This window comes from Hydra vulgaris, chromosome 05 (assembly GCF_038396675.1).
Source record: "Hydra vulgaris chromosome 05, alternate assembly HydraT2T_AEP".
In the NCBI taxonomy this organism is placed as follows: Eukaryota; Metazoa; Cnidaria; class Hydrozoa; order Anthoathecata; family Hydridae; genus Hydra; species Hydra vulgaris.
The window spans coordinates 6,102,456-6,125,000 of NC_088924.1; the positions used below are offsets into that span (position 1 = coordinate 6,102,456).

At 28.4% G+C, this 22,545-nt stretch overlaps 1 protein-coding gene across 2 annotated transcripts in view; it reads left to right on the top strand.

The window, feature by feature from the left end:
* The window catches only part of LOC136071813 (LIM domain-binding protein 2-like), a 44,624-nt gene that overhangs the window by 13,053 nt on the left and 9,026 nt on the right, over positions 1–22,545 (top strand). The window contains exons 1-5 of one of the 2 annotated variants that reach the window (XM_065797218.1): positions 3,526–3,601; positions 10,706–10,732; positions 12,595–12,697; positions 13,943–14,115; positions 19,265–19,471. In XM_065797218.1, the coding sequence (XP_065653290.1) occupies positions 12,646–12,697; positions 13,943–14,115; positions 19,265–19,471 (432 nt within the window). In that variant the 5' untranslated portion in view covers positions 3,526–3,601; positions 10,706–10,732; positions 12,595–12,645. Of the gene's footprint in view, positions 1–3,525; positions 3,602–10,705; positions 10,733–12,594; positions 12,698–13,942; positions 14,116–19,264; positions 19,472–22,545 lie in introns of those variants that run through there. The other variant, XM_065797217.1, reaches the window with a different exon arrangement.

The window sequence follows — 22,545 nt, forward strand, 5'->3', positions numbered from 1 at the left end:
CAAACTAATACCAACTAGTAATTCAAAAATGCATATACATTTAAATTTGCCACCATTACACAGAACTTCATCATCTAAATCAACTTATTACTCATCTCGAACTTCATTGAACTGTTATTATACCAATGTAACATCCTTTAACAATAAAATGCAAGAGCTTCGAACAATCGCCCTTCATCATAATTTTGACATCATTTTTATCACAGAAACATGGTTTACAGACACATCTGTTCCTTATATTACCAACTATGAAAAGACCGCGGTATTCGTGGGGGTGGAGTAGCCATATATGTTAATTCAAAATATACTAGTACTGAAACAAATAATAAGATACTAAATGACGAATGTGTCGAGCGACAGTGGTGCTGTTTATCACTCGGCAAAGAAAAACTGCTGCTTGGATGTTTTTTTTTTGTGTTTTGGTATATACAGGCCAGTAATCCTCGATGCACAGACAACCTTAAAACTTATCTAACCACTATAAGAGACAAAAAAATTTATGATTCCTTCTATGAAGCTAACCGCTACCTCTTGACTAAAAATTTTGATGGGGTAATGTTTGCAGGTGATTTCAACTATGCTGACATCAAATGGGATGCAGAATGTAACCCAGCCAATTCAATCAGCCTTGAAAGCGAATCAAATTTTTTCAATACTGTTAATGATTGTCATTTTATTCAACACGTAAATTTCCAGACATGTTATAAAAACACTAAAGATCTGTCAATCGATCTAATATTTACTGAAATGCAAGAACGAATATCAGAGATATTTCCGGGACTAACGCTTGGCAACATTACACATGGACACTAATATAATATGGGAATAGACTCAAAATAATCAATCTTTTTATCGTTTCTCTAACCACCATCACAATTACGCTAAAGGTGATTACGAGGATCTAAGACTATATATAGACAGCATAAATTGGTCAAAACTACTCGAACCCTGCGATTGTATTCAACTTTGTTACAATTCATTCTTATCAGTATACAAAGAAGCATGTTGATTATATATTCTATTAAAACACTAAACAAGCAAAAAATAAATAGAATAAAGTGGTTTGATTCATATACAAAATAACTTGTTCAGGACAAACATCATGCATAATACAAATTTCAAATAGTATCTAAGATGTCAAACACAACAATAAACAGCATAAAAAAGAATATCAAAAAGTTTGCAAAAAATTATATCACCATATAAAGAATAAGAAATTGCAATTTAAATTGTCATTAATAAATAAGATAAAAAACAAACCTAAAAACTTCTTTTCATATGTTAAATTGAAAATAAAATTAAACTCGAGTGTCAATTTAATACAAGACAAACACAGCAATTTAATCACCAACAAATTGACAATAGTTAATATATTTAACAAACGCTTTCAATCAGTCTTTACAAATATTATAAATAATGAACTTCCTGAATTTGAGAACCGATCCTTAACTCAAGCAAATGATAACGCAGATCTTCTTTTTTGTGAAATCACAATATCACAGAAACTAGAAAATTTAAATATTTACAAATCAATCGGAATTAATGGCATAGGTCCATAGGTTCTAAAAAACTGTGCAACATCATTTTGTATTCCACTAAAAATAATTTTCATGAAAAGTTTCAATTTAAGTTCTTTACCGAGACCGAGACAATGGAGCCAGGCAAATGTTACTCCACTACACAAAAGTGGAAGTCGACTTATCGCAAGTAATTACAGGCCAATATCTCTCACATCAGTCATAAGTAAATTAATGGAAAGTATAATTTGTGACTCCATGATGAAACATCTAATAACAAATAATCTTATCACGTCGCAACAACATGGTTTTGTGCCAAAAAAGAAGTTAAATAATAATTTTAAAATATCTTTTAAAAATTTAGTCATAAGTCAGCCTTTTAAAATTTAAGCTTCATGTTTCAGCACATCTTTTACAAAATAGAACATTTTTCATTAGCTTACAAAACTGAAAAATAAACTTTAGTAATTCTAAAAGCTGATTAAAAAAAAAAGAAAAATACATATTATTTATAAATAAACCGTTTCTATAATTATTTTATAATAGCTAGAAAAGTTGATAAATATTTTGGAGGCTTATTAAGATTTAGTAGAAAATGCAGATTTAAAAACTTGACTCATAAAATATTATAAAAAGTATAATATTGTTTTTGTGATCTCTGTCATAAAATGAAAAATGTTATTTATGTCACAGGCTTTGTTTTGAATAAAAAATGCCTAATGCACTAGCTCAACATAAATTTGACATCATAAAGTTCTCCTTTTTTTTTTAAGGACATTTATTTTTTTAAACTACCAAAAATAATAAATTACGACAAAACGAGTTTGATTGAAAAATTATGTAAAGATATTATGGAATGTATGTATAAATATGAAATGACTTATTAAAAATTTAAAAAAAAAATTTAACAAAGAATTTAAAAAAAAAATTATTTTTAAAAGAAAAAAAAAGAAGCAATAAAAAGCTTTATTATTTTAAGTTCTCAATGGCGATATTTTCTCTCTTTATTGTTTTAAGTTCTCAATGGCGATATTTTCTCTCTTTATTGTTTTAAGTTCTCAATGGCGATATTTTGTCTCTTTATCATTTTAAGTTCTCAATGGCGATATTTTGTCTCTTTATTATTTTAAGTTCTCAATGGCGATATTTTGTCTCTTTATTATTTTAAGTTCTCAATGGCGATATTTTGTCTCTTTATCATTTTAAGTTCTCAATGGCGATATTTTGTCTCTTTATCATTTTAAGTTCTCAATGGCGATATTTTGTCTCTTTATCATTTTAAGTTCTCAATGGCGATATTTTGTCTCTTTATTATTTTAAGTTCTCAATGGTGATATTTTGTCTCTTTATCATTTTAAGTTCTCAATGGCGATATTTTGTCTCTTTATCATTTTAAGTTCTCAATGGCGATATTTTGTCTCTTTATTATTTTAAGTTCTCAATGGCGATATTTTGTCTCTTTATTATTTTAAGTTCTCATTGGCGATATTTTGTCTCTTTATTATTTTAAGTTCTCAATGGCGATATTTTGTCTCTTTATTATTTTAAGTTCTCAATGGCGATATTTTGTCTCTTTATTATTTTAAGTTCTCAATGGCGATATTTTGTCTCTATTATTTTAAGTTCTCAATGGCGATATTTTGTCTCTTTATTATTTTAAGTTCTCAATGGCGATATTTTGTCTCTTTATTATTTTTTTAAAAAGCTCTGTCAAACATATATTAAGTTCCTTGATATTTAATAAGATTATCCTTTTGTAAAGCTGTAAAATGAACAAAAAATTTTTATTTCAAATAACTTCTTACTTTAAATTTTGTTATTATGATGGTAATTATTTTGTTAAAATTCATATTGTATTATACTCAAATGACATTTCCATAAATTTTTAGCATATAAACAGGAAAAATTATATACAAAAACCTTAATAATACAGCAATTAAGTTGAGTTCTTCCTTACAGTAGCAAATTTTAATTTTAATTTTTTTTTTTTTTTTTTTTTTTTTTTTAGACGAAGTCTCCCATACTATCTGCAGCCCGATTATAAAATTCATGAGTTTAACAAACGCTTACAGCATGGAGCTATGGTTAGAAACCTTTTAGCAGCTTTTTTTTTTTTAATTGTATTTTTTAAATAATCCCACACAAGATAACAAAAAAGGTTACAACATTAAATTTTATAAGTGATTTCAACTGATTTTCTTCAGAGCTAAAAATATTTAAAAACATAAACTAAAGTGTTATTTTACATCTTAACCTTGTTACTAAAGGTAATGCTATAAGGTTTTGAAAATTAAAAAAAGTATAAAATGATAACATTCTTTATAAAAAAAAATTTTTCATTTCCAAGGTAAATTTTATTATAAAATCTCTACAAGATGAACACATTTTGACTAAAAAATAAAGTCAAAAGATTCATAAGTTATTGTTAATTATCATTTTTATTATTATTAGCTTTAATTATTTAATAATAGCATGTATGGAAAAATATTTCTTTAATTAATTAGGAATTTTAAGTAATACTTAATAAATTTCCTTTAATTGAAGAATAATAGAATTTTTTATTTATAATTATTATTAACATTTATTACTGTCCTATTTTTATTTTGAAAATGTTTAATGTTTTTATATACCTTATAAATACCTTTAATATACCTTATAATTTTTATATACCTTTTATACTTTAAAAAATAGGTTTGTTTAAAAAAATGATTTCTTGATGTATTTAGCAGATTAAGTCTTGACATACATTTGATTTTAATCTATACATAAACCCTTACATTCTGAAATACGCCTTTTGGCGTTCATGTTTGTTAGGGTATATCATACTTTTGCATGTTTTAATTTTCATTCAGTATGTCACTTTTCCTATGTATTCATAAACCCTGAGTTGAATGGTATAATTTATTTTGGTGAAAAAACAAGTCAAGCTACCGGGAAAACGTTTTTAATTTTCAAAAATATTGTGTTTTTTTTACTAAATGATGACTGTTTATGTTATAAATGTACATAATAATTATTTAAAATATTGTTTAACCTTATGCCTAATTTTTATAATATGCTTTGAGTTTTCAACGATATCATTTTGTGTATAAGTATCAGTTAATATTCAAATATACTTTGAAAATATTATAATTACCATTTTAGATTTCATTTCAAATTAATTCAACTTAGTTTCTCCGCGCAGCGGCATTGCTCAGCAAGGTTCGTGTTTCGGAGTTAAAGAGTTTAGAGAGGGTTGCACCACGAATAACAACTAAAAAAAAAATAAAAAACACAAAAAAATGAGTAGCCTCCTCGACTGTAGTGGCCCCCTCGGGCCTTGGGGAGGTAAATAATCTAAAAAAATAAAATAAAAAAAAAGTTGCTATACTTGCTGTATTTATATCTTCCAGATTCATAATATATTAATAAAAAGAAAAATAGCATTATCAGTTAGCAAGAAAACCAGAAAATCAATTAACACCAAACTAAATGAATATCTTGGAGGTCCTAAAAAGTTTCTCCAAACTGAATTTCAAACACTACGTGATTATTTGCAGCAATGTCTAGATCTGCAGCGAAACAGAATACTAGTCTGTGAAAAAAATCCGCGTAAAATATGAATGCGAGAAATTTTTTCTAATGTTGCTAATGAAGTTGCAAAACGGTGGCTTATTTCCAACACAGAATTTAAAGAACCCATAGTTTGTGGAACTAAAGCAATAGCACTAAGAATTAATAGAAGTTGGTCTGCATTCTCTAAGATAGCTCAACACAAATCTTAAAAGGCAAACAAAAAACGCTGGGAACCTAAATTTGATAAACTTTTAGATATTGCTTTTTGCAAATGCAGAATCGTTTACTGCAGTGATAATGATGCCCCTTGCAACGAATCTTGTGATGACGGTGCTCATTGCTTTTGCAAATGTGACTTAAATTTAAGAATTCCTAAAAAAGAACTTATTTGGATAAAAACCCAGCGAGAAAAACAAGGCAGTGTTTCATGCATGCAAGAATTTAGTCTTGATCTTAAAGAGACTGCCAAACTTAGGCTAAAATGCTTACGCAAGTCAACTGATTAAGCAAGACTCACGCGACAACGCGAAGAAGCTTCAAAGTATAAGTTAGAATCATCAGTCTCTATTTATCCAACCGATGTTAGATTTGATGATGAAAGTACGGGTGTTACAATAGAAATTAAAAAAAAGGCCAATGATGTGATAGTCAGTGATAACGGAAAAGTCAGTGATAGCGAAGAGGACTTGACAATTGAAAATCAAGAGAGTTATGTCAAACAAAACTACCTTGATATCAGTAATGCTGCCGTTGCCTCTATCAGATTTGGTGTATCATCGACTGCTACTGCCGCTATCATTAATGGTCTACTGAAAGATATTATGAAGGCAGAGAAACTTGTTGAAGATAAAAAAAATCTTATGTGATTGTATGAAAGTTTTTCGTGCCAAAGAGTCTGCTATGAAGTATTCCAGAGTAGAAGAAAATTTCGACTGTGAAAGAAATATAATTACTGGAATTTTTGTTGATGGTAGAAAAGATAAAACTTAAGTTTTTATCCATGATAAAACCACAGGCACCTTCAGAAAACAAATTATCAAAGAAAATCATATAACTGTGACAGAAAAGCCTAGAGGTCGCTAACTTACTCATTATACACCAAAACCATATACAAAAAAAGTTAGAAATATCTAAACCAGCCAAGCAATGCGCTATTGGATTATTCGACTGGTTAATGGAAAGAGGTAAAGATCTTAATCTCCAACTAATTGGCAGTGATACTACAAATGAAATGTCTGGATGGAAAGGTGGAATGCTTCATTTTGTGGAAGAACTTCTCAATCGAAAACTTTTTAGATATTTTTGCTGGCTTCACATTAATGAGCTTCCATTCCGTCATATTATGGAAAAACTTGATGGACCAACTTCTTCAGATAAAGGATGGAGTGGAGCAGTAGGTAAACTGTTTTCCAAAGTAGATAATCTTGAAAGAATTACTAAATTTACACCAATTCCACTTCTGGAGCCTCTTGTTACTATAAGTGAAGATTTCTTAAAGCAAATGAGCACTGACAGTTTAGTCGCATGGAAGTATTTAAATGCAATATTGAAAGGAAAGCTCGATCCTGAAGTAGCAGCTCTTAAATGTGGTAGATTGTCTCACAGTCAATGGCTTACTTGTGGCATGAGATGTCTGCTTCTCTATATGAGTTAACATGATCTTGAACCTGATAATGCAGAGATCTTAAGACTGCTTGCAACTTGGGTGACTCATGTTTATTTTCCAATGTTCTTTGAGATTAAAGTTTAGCATGACATTAAATATGGTTCTTGTCATCTTTTAAAGCTGTTTCAAATTTGGCAGAAGCAAGATGATAGGATTAAAGAAGCATCTAAACTTTATCTCAAAAGTGAATCTTGGTGGACTCATCCTGAGAATATACTTGTCTCACTTCTCTGTTCTGATAACTCAGAACAAAGGTTATTTGCTGTCGACATAATATTGGCAGTTAGGGCGGGAAGTGAACTTGGCTCAACTGATGTTAGACCATTTAAAGTTCTGCAAACAATAAACCTTGATGCTTGTGACATCAAAGAACTTATCGACTGGGAAAAAGAGGTCATCACTGAACCAATTTTCACTGCAAATATGTCGTTAGTCCAACTCAATGCATTGATAGTTTCTCCCCTGCAGCTACCTCTATACTCATTACATACCCAAAGTTGCAAGAGAGCAGTCAAATTAGTCACAGAAGCAGCTCAGTCAGTCTATGGTTGGGATAAAAGAGATGGTTTTATAAGAACTCAATTGCGAAATCGTGAACTAATGCCTTTGTTTAAATCAAGAAAAGACTTTAAGTAATTTATTTAATTACTAATTTAGTATTTTTGATTTTTATTTATACTTTGTTGTGCATAACATTAAATGTTAAATAAATACTTGGTTTTGATGTTGGTTTTATAAGAATTTTGGGGAGCTAAAACAAAAATTAAGGCCTGCCAGATTAATAACTTGAATTAGTATTTTGAGTAAGTGTAAGGGGAGAGGGCTTTTGCAACTAAGCCCCTTGCTCCTACTCTACCTACTCTACCTCCTACCAGTGCGTGTATAAATATATATATACTAATTGTAATATATCTTGATCTTATAATCATAATAAAACTATCTAATATTGATAAAAGGGAGGGGGGCGGAAGCCCTAGCCGTGCATTCTGGCTCAAGAATCCTGGAAGCTAAATGATAATTATGTGTTTTATAACAAATGGTTTATTTTTTACCTAATATTATTTTAATTTTTATTATTAATTGACTAAAAACAATTAAAAATTAAGCTTTAGTAATAAAAGACTATTTTTTTTTTTAAGAAAAGCTAATTTTAAAACTAGTTTCCCGGTAGCTAGACATCAATATTTTGCAAAAATATTATTATATTTGAATTCTCCGTACCCAAATACATAGGAATCCAAGCGTCCTAGTCAAAATTCTGAAAATTTAATTTTTGGCTCAACTATGATATACCCTAATGTTTGTTCCAAAATATGCCTTTAGGCGTTTTTAAACATGCCTATATATTTTACTTTAAAACTCAATAACTAATGGTTGCATTGCATTTCTGACCTTTAATTTCAAATCAATGGTTCACAGCAGTCTGGAAAAACAAAAGTTTTCAAAACTTAATAGATTTCTCATGATTATATACTTTATTCTATTTTTCTAACCTTTGAAAGTTAATTTAAACTTATGATTTGAATTCTAATTTGAATTTTTATATAGCACTTTTTCTCACGTGAGAAAGAGGACTTTTTCTCACATGACATTTTTGCAAAAAGACTTATTTAAGTAAAGACTGTCAATTATTTTTTTGTATTTGAACTTAGATTAGAATTCGATAAACCAATTATAGTCTATTCAATTTTTTGAATAGACTATAACTATAGCTTATTTTTTGAATAGACTATTTTTAATCTATTCAATTATTTTTTTGTATTTGAACTTAGATTGGAATTTGATAAACCAGTTATAAGTTATAGTTAAGTTTAAGTCAAATCAATTTTATTCATCTGAATATTTTTTGAACAACATTGGATTCGATAATATTATTTGTTACTAAATCAATGATGATAGAAATGACAATAATAATATCATTTTTATCATCATTCTTTTCTTCACAGTTTATTAAAAGTTTTGTGCTTTTGACCTTTGAGTTAGGAATAAAAATTCCCTCAGCAGCATACTGAGGGCATCTGAGTTATGAGCACTAAATCTGTGAAAAAATATTTACAAAAGTAGTTTTTCCATAAACATTACCAAGGTTACAGCAACTTGAAACATCACGCTTAAATTTAATTGTTAAAAAAATTTTGACTTAATCTTCCATTATTTGCATCCCACGTGCTTTGGTATTGGTGGTACTTAAAAAAGTTCAATATATTCAGCATAAACTAATTATTAGTTACTATTTTTAATTATACTTCAACCAGAGTTTCTGCAGTTTTAGCAAAAAATATTTTTTATATCCCTGTCAATTGTTTTTCCAGATACATTTAATTATGTTTCATTGAGAATGACCATTAGGCGAAATCGTCCCTGCTAACTCTAAAATTAATGGAGCCTTCACTTGCAACAACAAAAATTGGTTTTTTATCTGACTTTCTGGGATACAAATGTAAAGCTTGAAGTTTTCAATTAAAACAAGTACAAACTACACAACATGTCACAGGGCTTGTGATGAAGCAAGCGCGATCGCGCTCCGCTCGTAAAACGCGCCCGTAAACGGTATTTTCAAACATTCTAGGCGCGATAAACAACGCTCGTTCAGCTTATAACGAGCGTATAAAATAACGCTCGTCCAATAGCTCGGGATTATTTTTTTATTTTCATAAAATATTTAAAAAATATTTTTTATTTTATTTTATTATATATTATTTGCACTAACGTAATGAATGAGCAGTTTGAAGTCGTTAATAGTCACTAATTTCAATTATGGAATGTGCACGTGGAAACACAATGTGAATACAAAAATGCGCAAATAAACTAAGAATAGAAAATTAGAAAACCGCTATAAGAAAATTGAAACTCCAGAGTATTTTTAATCTTGTGAAAATATCAAGTAAGATTTATTTGATTTATTGTTTGTAATATTCCACACATCATTTATAATAAAAATAAATATTAATAATAGAGTAATTTTTAAAATTACTTTTTGTTTATAGTATAGGTTTTTTTATTAATTATTATTTATTTTAACTCAAATTTAAAACGATTCTGTTTAGTATGTTCGCAATCGCATTCGAAAAGGAAACAAAGTAGTGGCGTCAACATTTATTAAATAGAAAGTTATTATTCTAATTTATTATTATTTCAAATTATTCTTGTGTTATTTTTTTAAGATAAAAAAAACGTAATTTAAAAAATATATCAAAACAACGAATCAAAACTAAGTCACAAAATTATACTTCAATAGTAAATCAATAAGAAGTTGCGTTTTTGTTTGATATTATTTTTTTATAACATAAATATTTAAAAATAAAATCGCGATCTGACAGTATACAAGAAGTTTGGAAGTATAAAAATCTACTTCGTTGAAGTAGTTTCATGAGTGTGATACTAATTCAAACATTTTTTGACAAAAGAATTATGTAACAAATAAAAAAAGACATAAAAAAATAAAAAGCTTTTTATGAGCATCGCCTTCGGCAATTTTCATGATCGCGCTCGCTGACGTTATTTCGAGCGCACATAATCACGCTCAATGAAAACATATTCTAATTTTACGAGCACGATATAACACGCTAGACGATTTTCTTCATCGCAAGCCCTGTGTCATGAGTATAGTAAGAGTGCTGCTATCTAAGATTGAATAGCAATATATGCTGGTCACAAATATGGCACATCATTAGCAAATTTGTCAATTATACAACCTGTATAAACTTACAGTATAAGCTTATGTACCTTTATCACATCCTCCTTCTCTCCTCCTTTATACACTTGACATCTTTTCATTCCAGACATAACTTGATTTTAAAAGAATCTGATCTTTTTTTTTTTATTGATAAGTTTTTTAAAAAAACAACAAGCATTAACTAAGAATTATTTTTTTATTAGTGCATATGCATCTATATATTAATATGTACTATTTGCTTACTCCACGCTTTGAGCGTATGTCCTTTACATATTATATCTTTTTATTTAGTTAACTTGATCCACCAGATTTTGTTTAGTAAGTAAAAGTTTAGTTTGTAGTTAAAAAAAAGTAGTTTATAATTAAATAGGCCTTTGTTTATGTAATTTTTTTTTAGTTTTTTTTAGTTTTACTTTTATTAATCTTACTTTTATTTTTTTATATTTTAAAAAATCATTTGATTAAATCAAACATCAATAAAAATTGAAATAATACAGGGTGTGTCAGGTATTTGAGAACATCGCGTAATATCATCATTTCTTTATGTTTCATTATTTTTTTTATTTTTTTTTGCAGATGATAAACTAACACAAGAAATAAAAAGACATGCTGTAATTGTAGCATTAAAGGCAGAGCATAGCGATTTACAAATTGCACAATTTCTTAAAGTCGCCTAATCTTTTTTTCCTAAAGTTTGCAAGGATTTAGAAGAAAATGATGGTGATTGCAATCAAGCTGCTAAACATAAAAAGCATGAGTAACGGTCAGACACGACTAGAACACCTGAATTTATTCATCAATTTCATAATATCGTTGGCGAGAGCCCCCAAATGTCAATGAGGTCCGTGGCAAAAGACCTGGGTGTTTCAGAAGCTATAATTCAAAGGATTGCTCATGAAAATCTTTGCTACTAGTCTTATGTGATGAGGAGAGGTCAGTTTATGTCGGAGCCCACCAAGCGAATTGTTAATAAGGTCCAAGAGACTGTTAAACTAACTGAAACATCCTGCTGAGCAAGGCATGCTTTGGTTTTTTTCAGATAAGAAAAATTTTGATCAAGATCAAAAAGCAGAAGAATTGACAGAGGGCTGTGTGATGACCCTTGCAAAGTTCCAACAGTCATGCACACAAAATTTCCTGCAACTGTTATGGTACGAAGGACATATGATGCCACCACACTTCTTTCCGCAAGGACTAAGAGTCACTACTGCTGCTTACATTGAAGTCTTAGGTACTGTTGTTAAGCCTTGGATCAATAGAGTAAGAAATGGAAGGCCCTACATTTTTCAACAAGACTCTGCACCAGCACATAAGGTTCAAAACACTCAGAAATGGTTGGCGGGCCATTTTTATGATCACATCATTCCAAACGTGTGGCCTCCAAACTCTCCAGACCTGAATCCATTGGATTATTATATGTGGAGCGTCATTGAGAGAGATGTTAATAAACATCCCCATAACACCAAAGATTGTTTGAAAGAATCCCTTGTTCGAGTAATAAACAACATAGGTAAGGGCCATTTCAGTCGGTTGCATTTCACTTGCAGTCGGTTTAGGTCTTGAATTGAAGCTGTTATTGAAGTAGAGGGGATTTTATTGAATGAAATTATTAAACAATAGTTTATCTTCTATTATTTATATAATTGATTTTGATTAAAAATATTTTTTGTTTGACTTTTTATCATTTATAAAAAATTAAAATATGTTCTCAAATAGCTGATGCACCCTGTATAAAAAGTTGTTCAGGTTTTTTATTACTTTTCTACTAAATCAGATAAAAAAAATTTTTTTACTTATTTGTTATTAAAGTGCTCTAAGAACACCTAATGGTTTTGTCACAGCACCACAAAAAAGCATTTATTAAGGAAGCTTACTGATATTTTTTATGGACAGATGGTCAGAGCAAGCTTTGAACTTTGTTTTTTTATTTTGAAGCTAGCGTTTTAATCACTGCTAAATCTTCTTATTAGTATTGTAATACGTTTTAAAATTTTTTAACATAAAAAAAGTGAGCACTAAATAATTGATGAAAATAATTCTTAAAAAATGTAAAGTTTTTTTTTTTTTTTCTTTATATGAATCCCAAAATGATTTAATTTTTTTAAGAAATCTGTTACAAATTAATGAATTTGTAATGAAGAGCAAACACTTGAATCATTGTCTTCTTTTTTTTTCTTCAGAAAGTTGAACAGCTATGGTGGGATGAACTTATCAATGAATTTTTTGAAGATATGTCAACTCTTACAGTCCATTTTAAAGAAAAGAGTCATGTGAGGAAATACAGTAAGTATAAAGAAATTAACTATAATGAATATTGAGTTAAAACTTTAAGGCTGGCTATAAGCTTTTTGTTAACTAAGCTTTGTTGTATGTAACTTTTTTGGCCTATTTAAAACACTTATTCATGTCTTATTCACACACCATTTAAAAGATTATACACAAGTGAGTCACTTTGATACCTCATAAGAGTGTTAAATAACATTTTTAACCTCTTCGTTGATAAATGACATGTTTGAAGCAACTTTTTGTTTGGTAAATGACATGTGTTACATGTGTGAAGGTGGTCAAGAAACTTTATTAGACTGTCAGGGGCTATTATATATATACTGTTTTCGATAGCATTGACCATATTAAGGTTGCCCAAATTAGGCAGCCCAAATTAAAATTGAAGACTTTTTTTTCTTTTCTTTTTTTTTTTTTTCATTTTTTACGTTTTTATTGCAAATATTGTTTTGTTTTTTTGCAAAAAAAACACCAATTTTCTAAACTAAAGTTTGTCAGAACGAGGGGTACAACCGTCCAAATTTTTTTCCCATAATAGCCCCTGACTGTACACGTTATGTTCTACTTTTACTAGACCATTTTTTTGCCACCAACACTGAATAAGACTGGTTATCATCTTTTTCGCTGTCGGGGAGGTTTAGACCTAAACCATAAGTTTTTTTTATGGTTTGAGGTCAACTTTTTGTATGACTTTGATGTGTATGACATTTTTTGAGGGCATGGATAACTTTAGGTTGTTAAAAAATTTACCTTGTGCCTTAAAAATATTGCGGGGACGTTATGCTGTCAAGCATTTCGCAAAGACTTTCATTCTTTAAAGCAGATTTGAAAAAAGAAGAAACGCCAAGAAGAAAACACATCAAAGCACAATTAAGGATTGTAATTCTGCAAAGCGAGATTGTTAAATTTTTTCATATCAAAAACTGTTGAAACTATTTAAATAGTATTGGTTAATAATTTGAAGATTCCTGCTATGGATTCAGCTGAATTTAAAGTTGATTGGGATTGAAAGCCCTGAGATTTAAAAGATTTATACAGGATTTTTCTTTTAACAAAAAAAATTTTTTTTCAAAGAATAAATTAAATTAACATAAAAGTTTATTAAGTTTAAATCATGTGTTTATGTTAAATTTTAATCATATTAATATATATATATATATATATATTATTCTATATGTATTTTAATTCTATATGTAAGTTAATATTATATAGTATTATATTCATCTAAAAATTTTTTTACTTTAGCAATTCATCGACGACTTATACCACGTTTTTTTCGAAGTTTGTTTGATGGAGGAGTAGCCAAAATTTTTTTTATGGTTTTGGAAACTAAAGAGAATCTGTTAAGTTCAAGTGTAACACTGGAATGTAAACAGTCATCAATGATTGTTAGTTACTCAAAGCCAAATGCTACAAAGGTATTCTAATTATATTTTTTTATGATTGTATTTCTTTTGATTAATGTTTGTGCTATAATAAAATACAAAGTATAAATGTTAATAATAAATTAAGAAATGAAATAGAACCTATGAAATACAATAATAATGAAAAATATAATTACACAAGTAATTAATGATAATTCAAAGCTAATTCAATATGATTTTTATTAAAGTTCAATTAATAATAAAATTCTTTTATATAAATATTGCTTGCTTAATGCTGTTAATGCAGATTTTAGAATATATACAAGTTTGTTTATGTTATATATAACTATCTTTTGAAATAAGTTTTAAGTTTTTAATTTACTTTTAGTTATTTTAAATTTCTAAATTTTTAACTATTTTTCTCTTATGGTTTATTTAAATTTGTCTTTATATTTTTAAAATAACTACCATGAACACAATCTGTTAAGAGTTGGTACTCAATCCACCTATAGCCCAATGCTTTACAACATTGTTAGACTAATTAAAGAATCTCTACAGATATACATAATTAAAAAATAAGAAAAAATAGTGAATAAATTTTAAAGAGTTTAATGGGTATGTTTTTTAAGCTTGGTTGAAATTAGTAACCATCTAATATTGATTGAAAATTTATTTGCTGATTATTAAAACTTCTTTCGTTTATAACTTAGCTTATTGTTATATGGAATTTTAAATTTAATAGTTTGTTTCTTGTAAACATCACTTTCCTCATAATAATAAAGGAGTAATAATTGTAGCTAACCAAAATGTAATACTTTAGTTGAATGTGTCAGTTGCTATAGTTTCATGAACTTTCATAAAAAGTGTTTTAAGAGAAACCATTGAAACATTTAAATAGAAACTGATTACTTTTAATAATTTGCAAACCTCCATTACAATCTGAATGAAATTTTTTTAATGTATTAGTTTTTATATTTTAAAAAAATGATTTTAAATAAAGTTAAATGTCAATATTACAATTTTGATAGTGTCTGAAGGATTGCTCACTTTTTTGTTGTTATTGTCCTTAAAAGGTTATCTATAATACATTATATTTAAATCAGGCCCGTAGGAACAAAATTTATATTGGGGGGGGGGGCAGTACTACCCCGAAATATTTTTAAGGACCTTCTTTTTTTAATCATTTTTCAGTCTGTTCTTCAAAATTATTTGGGGGGGGGGCAAATGCCCCTGCTGCCCCCACCCTTCCTTTTCTCCTGATTGCTATGGGCCTGTAAATGAAAAATATCAAGTTGACAAAGTAATATTTTTATTTTTATTAAAATTTTTCCACTAATAAAATAGAAATATTTCAAATACTAATTGTTGGATCCATTTTTCAATGTAAGTTGTTAAAGGTCATTGCAATACAATGACAAGCTATGTTTTAGCTTGATTTTGAGTTTTTTACTTTAGGCAGGTTTCTAGATTTTTTTAAATTTAGTTGGGTTTTTTTCATATGCGCAAGCAAATCTTTCCATTGAGTTGTTTTGAAATACTAACCTGCATCCTTTAAAAATTTTATAGTTCAAGAGATTTGAGAATAGCTCTTTTATAAAAGTTACTTTAGCTCTTTTCTAATCAATACCTTATTTACAAACTTTGCAATGTTTAGTCAATCTCAAGTCATTTTTTTCAAATTGAGTACTGATGCTGCTTTATTCTTGTTTTTATATTAAACTGCCTTTCTCATCTAAGCATTTATTCCGCATATACATGGAACGGCCTATTTCACCTAAGCATTTATTGGGCATGGAACAAAAATTGAAGTCAGAATAAGATTGTAAAGATTGCTTTGGTTCCAATTTTTGCACAAGTTTTTAGTCTAATAGTCTAATAGTTTGTTTAAAAGTTTTGTGTTATTTTAATAACTCATTTCTTTTTTATATCCATTTTCAAGAAAAATTGTCATAAGAAATTTCTTTTTAACTGATTTGTGGCAAATTATTTGTGTTGTTCACTAAAAAAAAAATTAAACCATAAATTAAATTAGGTGGCATGGATGAGTGAGATTTTAGATTAAGGACTTAGATTTTTGACACTATCACAAAATATTTGTGAATATTTCTGAACGAATGTTTTTTGATAATCTGTATTGTTTTATTATTTTAATAATCTGTATTGGTTTTGAATAAGATTCTGTCAGTGTTTCTGCTGGTACGAAAAAATTTTCTTTCTTTTTTTGTTTCAAGGTTATTGCGTGCAATTGGTTAGATAATTTGAGTTTTTGTTATAGCCACTTTTCTAAAAATTTTAAGCGTTTCCCAATTTGATTTTTCCAGATTGCAATATCCAGAAAATTAAACTCTTTATTGTACCTTTTGAATTTTGATTGTGAACTGTATGTTTTGATTAACCAAGTTATAAAAAGTCAAAATTTTGTTTTCAATAAAAATAGAAGAATTAAAACATTACTTTGTTAACTTATATCTTTTCATTACTTGAATTATTACACAGTAGGGTAGATCGATTTTGAAAATTTTTGAAATTTGATTTGCCTGAGCAGCAAATCAATATCTTTTGGTGAAAAAAGAACCTTACTCTTTTTTTTTTTAGTTTAGATGAGTTCTTGAGGTTCCTCTTTGGATTCTAAATTTTTGATTTGGTCCTAATATTGTTTAAATTTTTTTTATCTAAACTATATCAACTTGATACTTAAAAGAAGCAAAATAATATGCTGATTTTGAAAATAATATTTGTTTTTATTAAAAAATTAAAATTAAAAAAGTAGAGTTGTTTTTTTCATTAACAACCCCCGTCCTCAACAAAACGCGGGTTTTAAGGTATATTTTTGCAAGTATTTTTTTCACTAAAAAATTTTTTTAATAAAATTATTATTTATGAAACAAGCATTTTTTTCTGTTTTTTTTTTTTTGAGTCCAAGGTTGATATGGTTTAGAAAAAATAAAATTCAAAAATATTAGGACCTGTCAAGAATTTAAATTCCAAAGAGGACCCTCAAGATCTCATCAAAATCAAAAAATATTTTTTTACTTTTATCTTATGATTAATAGACATTGATTCGTGTCTCAGTAATATTGGTTTTAAAACTTTTTTTTTTTTGCTATGAAAATCGCTCCACCCTATTACACAGGTTTAAAAAAAAAGGTTTTGGCATTTCTCATTTTGATTTCAAATTTGTAATCCTTTTTCTTCTCTTGTGCCAAGTTATAGATAATTAAAGATAGTTTAAATCCTTTACATTTGGGGTAAAGTTACTAATATTGTCAAAAAAAAAATTATTTAAAAGTATATCAACATGGATCTCAAAAAAAGCATATTTTCGTAGTGATTTTAAAAATATTATTTTGTGATAAATATGTTATTTATATTGTTGCTGGGAAAAATTTTGTTCAAATTCGTTTAACAAAATATTTTATTGTAAATATATTTTAGTTTAAAATATTTATGTTTTCTAAAATCTTAATAAAAGAATGGTTTTTTTGAGGCTCAGCTTGACATATTTTTGAATAACTTTTTTTTTGTACCTTGTGGAGATGTTTTTCATAGGATAAAAGTTTTCTTTGTTTTTAGCTCCAGAATTACAAATAGCTGGAAAAAAGTTTCCATAACGGTATTATGTGCATGTTTATAATGCACACAATACCATTATGTGCATAAATGCTAGATTATAATATCATTACTCATGAGTTATTAATAATAGTTAGGTACCCAACTAGTCAATCAAAAATAGTTTATAAGTATCAAACTCATTCTTCGAAGTTTTAATTACAAATTTTTTCTTATAATTACTTGCTCTCTTGCTTAGAACAATGTTGGTGCAAAAATTAAACTTTTAAAATTAGAAAAAGATGTTTCACAAAAAATGTAGTGTAACAAATATACTTTTTAAATATAATAAAAAAAAGAAACACAACACCAAAGAATAATTATAAAATAATAAATTGTTACAATAAAAAAGCAATCTAAATGTATATTAAAATAGAGTTTAAAAAATTTGACTAAATGCAACGTTCGATGCTTGAATAAATATCAGAAAAGCAATAGTTGCTGAAGATTGTTTGTCCGGTGTATATAAGATATGAACGTAACACTGTAGAACTTGAAAAATTGTTACTAAAATGTATTTAATTTTGTTTTATCTAAGAACTTTTTTATCTAAATATCAAAATAGTCATCCAAAGTGCTTATCACCTGGGTCGCCTGCCAAGTCCATTTTAGTTAGATGATTTACCACTCATGCACTCATTTACTCCTGTCCAGGCTTGTTTATATATATATATATATATATATATATATATATATATATATATATATATATATATATATATATATATATATATATATATATATTGACCATTTTAATTCTTAAACAACTTAGTTTATATGACTTATTTTGAAACAAAAAGCATTATAATCATGATGTAACAGTTAAAACTAGGAAATTTAGTAAGGTTAAAATATAAATTACATTAAAAATTAATAAATTAAATTGAGGTTTCTATTGCATACTGAAAAATAGTCAAGAAATGTCTTTTTTGTATTTAAATTAAGGAGATAATATATATTGTATGTGTAAAGCTAGGCAATATGATGTTGTGCTGAAATAATTAGCTGTGAGGACTAATTATTTGTAGATATCTGTACATACATTGACTATCTAGGTTAAAGTGCCATCAACTAAGGATTTGGGTTGGGACAGTAATCGCTCTTTTTTTTTTTTCTTTTTCTTTTTTTCCAGAAAAACAGTATAATTTAAGTTAGAAAAGAAGTGGGGAAATGTATGTCTATATACACTTAAGTAGATACATATATACTTTTTTTTTTTTAGGGGGGGGGGGTGTTATTAAAGAATTGGCTTTAGAAAAAATATATATTTGACATAAATATTTTCAACTTTTTAATAATAATAAAAAGATCAAGATATTTTATATGTTTGTTTGGTTGACAACTATTTAATTTATATTGGTTATTTACATACTTTATATATATTCTTTAAAGTTAATAAGTTATATATTCTTATTTGTCTGATTAGTGTCTGGACTAAAGTTGATATTTTAAATTTAAATATAGAATATATTACCACAGTGAAAAATGATAACTAATGCTTTTATGAAGGGTAAATTTAATGATATGTTTTAACATTGATGCAAAAGCATTGAGATATTTGTGCATTAACTTTTTTTTATTTTTTTATTTTCAGGTTCATGTTGATGGTAATTTATCTATTGAATTTTCTTTTGATGAATATATGCGTATTCGTAGCTGGAAGTTTATAGTTAAGGAGGTCTTAGAAATGGTTCCTAAATCACATGTGCTAAATTGTGCTGCAGAGAAAGCAAAGTTAGAAGAAATAACAAAAAAAATTACTGAATTTGGTTTTTCACCTAGTGCTGTTCAACATTTAAGGGTGAGTCTCAACTTATCAAGTTATGTCTCAACTTTTTTATTAGTTTTTTATTTGAATATTTTTCTTATTTTTGATTTTTTTTTAAAAAAAAAAAAATTATTTTCAATTATCATTTCTGCTGTTGTGGTAGAATATTTTATTTTGTAAGCAAAAAGTGAAATCCACTATATCTCTAATAGTCCCACATGCAACTTATTTCTCTGCACATCAGCCTTGTTTTTCAAGTTTTGTGTTGTAAAATTTTAAAACCATTTAAAAAGAAAGAAGAAGAATATAAGAAAATTATACTGTAGTGATCCTTTTGCTTTGAAAGTATATTATAGTTAAAAAATAAATTGAAAAGAACATTTTCAATTTATTTAATCTTTGTTTTTCTATCAACTAAAAAAAGTCTCAGTTTTACTGGTTTTTTATGAATATAAAAAAATTATAACTAGTAACCAACATGAAAAGTAGTAACCAGGCCTCAATCTAAGGAAATTAGGTTTTATGATAATTTAGACTTAGCTTTTATTGAATAGTTAAATAGGCACGCTTTACTAGCTATTTACAACAAAAGGGTACTGCAATTGTTATTAGCTATGTACAATGTAGGTTACTAGCCATGAATGATATATTATTTAAAATACTGATATATATATCATTTAACAGAGATATTGGTAAAAAAAATATCAGAAGATTTAACTAATTTAGCAGTAATTTCCTTTTTGAAAAAATAATTAACTTGGTTACAATTATTATGCAATGCGATGGCACCAGGATGGTCGTAAATGATGGCGCTCAAAATTTATGATATCTTGCGCAATTAATAAGAAATTTAGTTATTAATGTAAAATACAAGGTGGTAATGGAGCAAGTTTAAAAAAAAACTCATATTTTGTCAACACTGAGAAAATATTATTGGCAATGGTAAATAATGAATGAAAAGAAGATAGAGCTGCAGCCATACAAAGGATACTCAGTTCCAAAAAAATTAATGAACACTATAGACATTTTAAACTAACTGTAACACTAAATCTTGGAGCCAGTGATTACAGTGAATTAGTAAATTAGGACATTGAGGAAGATAATTCACTACTTTTTCTGAACGTCTTTTCAAATAAAGGCATTTTGAAAGCCAATGGCAGTTCATTAGATATTCCGAAAAGTTCTTTGTCATAGTCAAAATGTGAAAAGAATTGTTGAAATATTCACAAAGACATCAGAAATTAGATATGGCTATAAAAAGCTTCATAAATTTCTAATAAACTTATTGGAATCAAGGGAAAAAATGCCAGTTTGATTGGAAAGCACAATGGAAATAAGATATTTGAATAAAAATATGAACATATATATATATGTATTTATATATATATATATATATATATATATATATATATATACATACATTTGCAACCAGCATCGAACAATGCTAAAAAGTATTCCTAATTTTACATATCTTAAAAACGAAACAAACTAAACTACCACAGCAAACAGTTCAGGAGTCTGAAGTCATAGCATGCCATGATTTGAGCAATCAGCTGACAGGTGACAACACACAGGCAGAATTTCGTTGACAAGTGCCATTTTGCAGCGGACAAAACAAGTGCAACTTTTTGGTTTGTTTCATTTTCTTAAGTCTGGTCTGTGTCAACGTCACGGAAGTTTTTTAACAATTAAAGAAAGTATTCAGAAGTTTCCAGAAGCATGCAGAAGCTTCGAGAAGTTTCCAGAAGAAGCATCTGGTAGCATCCAGAAATATCCAGAAACATTCAGGAGCATCCAGAAGCATCGAAAAGAAGCATCTAGAATCTTCCAGAACAGGTTCACTCAGGTTCATTTTACTATATAAGAGACATGTAAATCGACATGTTATTCAGTCAGTATATGGAAGTCAATCAGTCAGTATTATCAAGACAGTTTATCGAAGCAAGTTTTATCAAAGTGTTTTATTGAAGAACATCAATACAAGAAGTGAAATACAACAAGTGTTTCATTACATCAATACAGTCCACATCCAACCAAGATGTTGTGTTCCACAGAGCATTATTGTATCATCATAAGGTAAATGTAACACGGTAAGCCTTGAGAAGCATGATTATTTATTTTTATTATTTTTATGACTTCAAGTGCAAAAATGGCTCCCAACAGTCTTGGATTGGAACTAAGAAAGAAAATTAAAGGTGATTACGTAAGTGGAATGTCACAAAAAAGTATTTGTGATAAATATCGCGTGAAAAAATGGACCGTATCAAGACTATGTTCCAAATATCGTTCTACTGGGAAGTTGACAGCAGATAACAAAGGTGGAAGACCGCATTCCACCACTTCTAGAGAGGATTCTATGATCATCAGATCCGTCAAGAAGGATCCCTGGATATCATCAGTCGAGATACAAAAGCAATTAGAGCTGCCTGTATTGAACCGAACAATCAGACGACGTGCTGTTGAAGCTGGATTGTTTTCTCAACGCCCTGCAATGAAACCGCTGATTTCACTAAAAAACCAGAAGAAAAGACTTCTGTCGGCTACATCTGATATTGACTGGAATGTGCAGAAACGGCAAACTGTCCTGTTCAGTGATGAATCGAAGTTCAACATTGGGAGCGATGGCATTTGCCGTGTACGTCGACCGGCCGGAAAATGCCTCGATTTACGTTACTACCATAAGACGGTGAAGCATGGTGGAGGCAATGTAATGGACTGGGGGTGTTTTTTTGCTAACGGTCTAGGTCCAATACATCGAAACAATGGAATAATGGACCATTTCATGTATAAAAATATTGTGAAAGATGTTATGTTACCTCATGCTGAATGGAATATGCCAATAAAATGGGTTTTTCAGCAAGACAACGATCCGAAACACACTGCAAAAGTATTCAAGCAGTAGTTTCAAGACAACCACCTATCGATGGTGGATTGGCTGCCTCAATCTCTGGATCTCAACGTTATCGAAAACTTGTGGGAGATCGTCAACCGCAGAATTAATTGTGAAGGTGTTTGTAATAAGGATCAACTGTTTGAACAAATCCAAAAGGCCTGGGCAGCGATTCCACAAAGTTTCATTGATCACCTGATCGAATCTATGCCTCAAA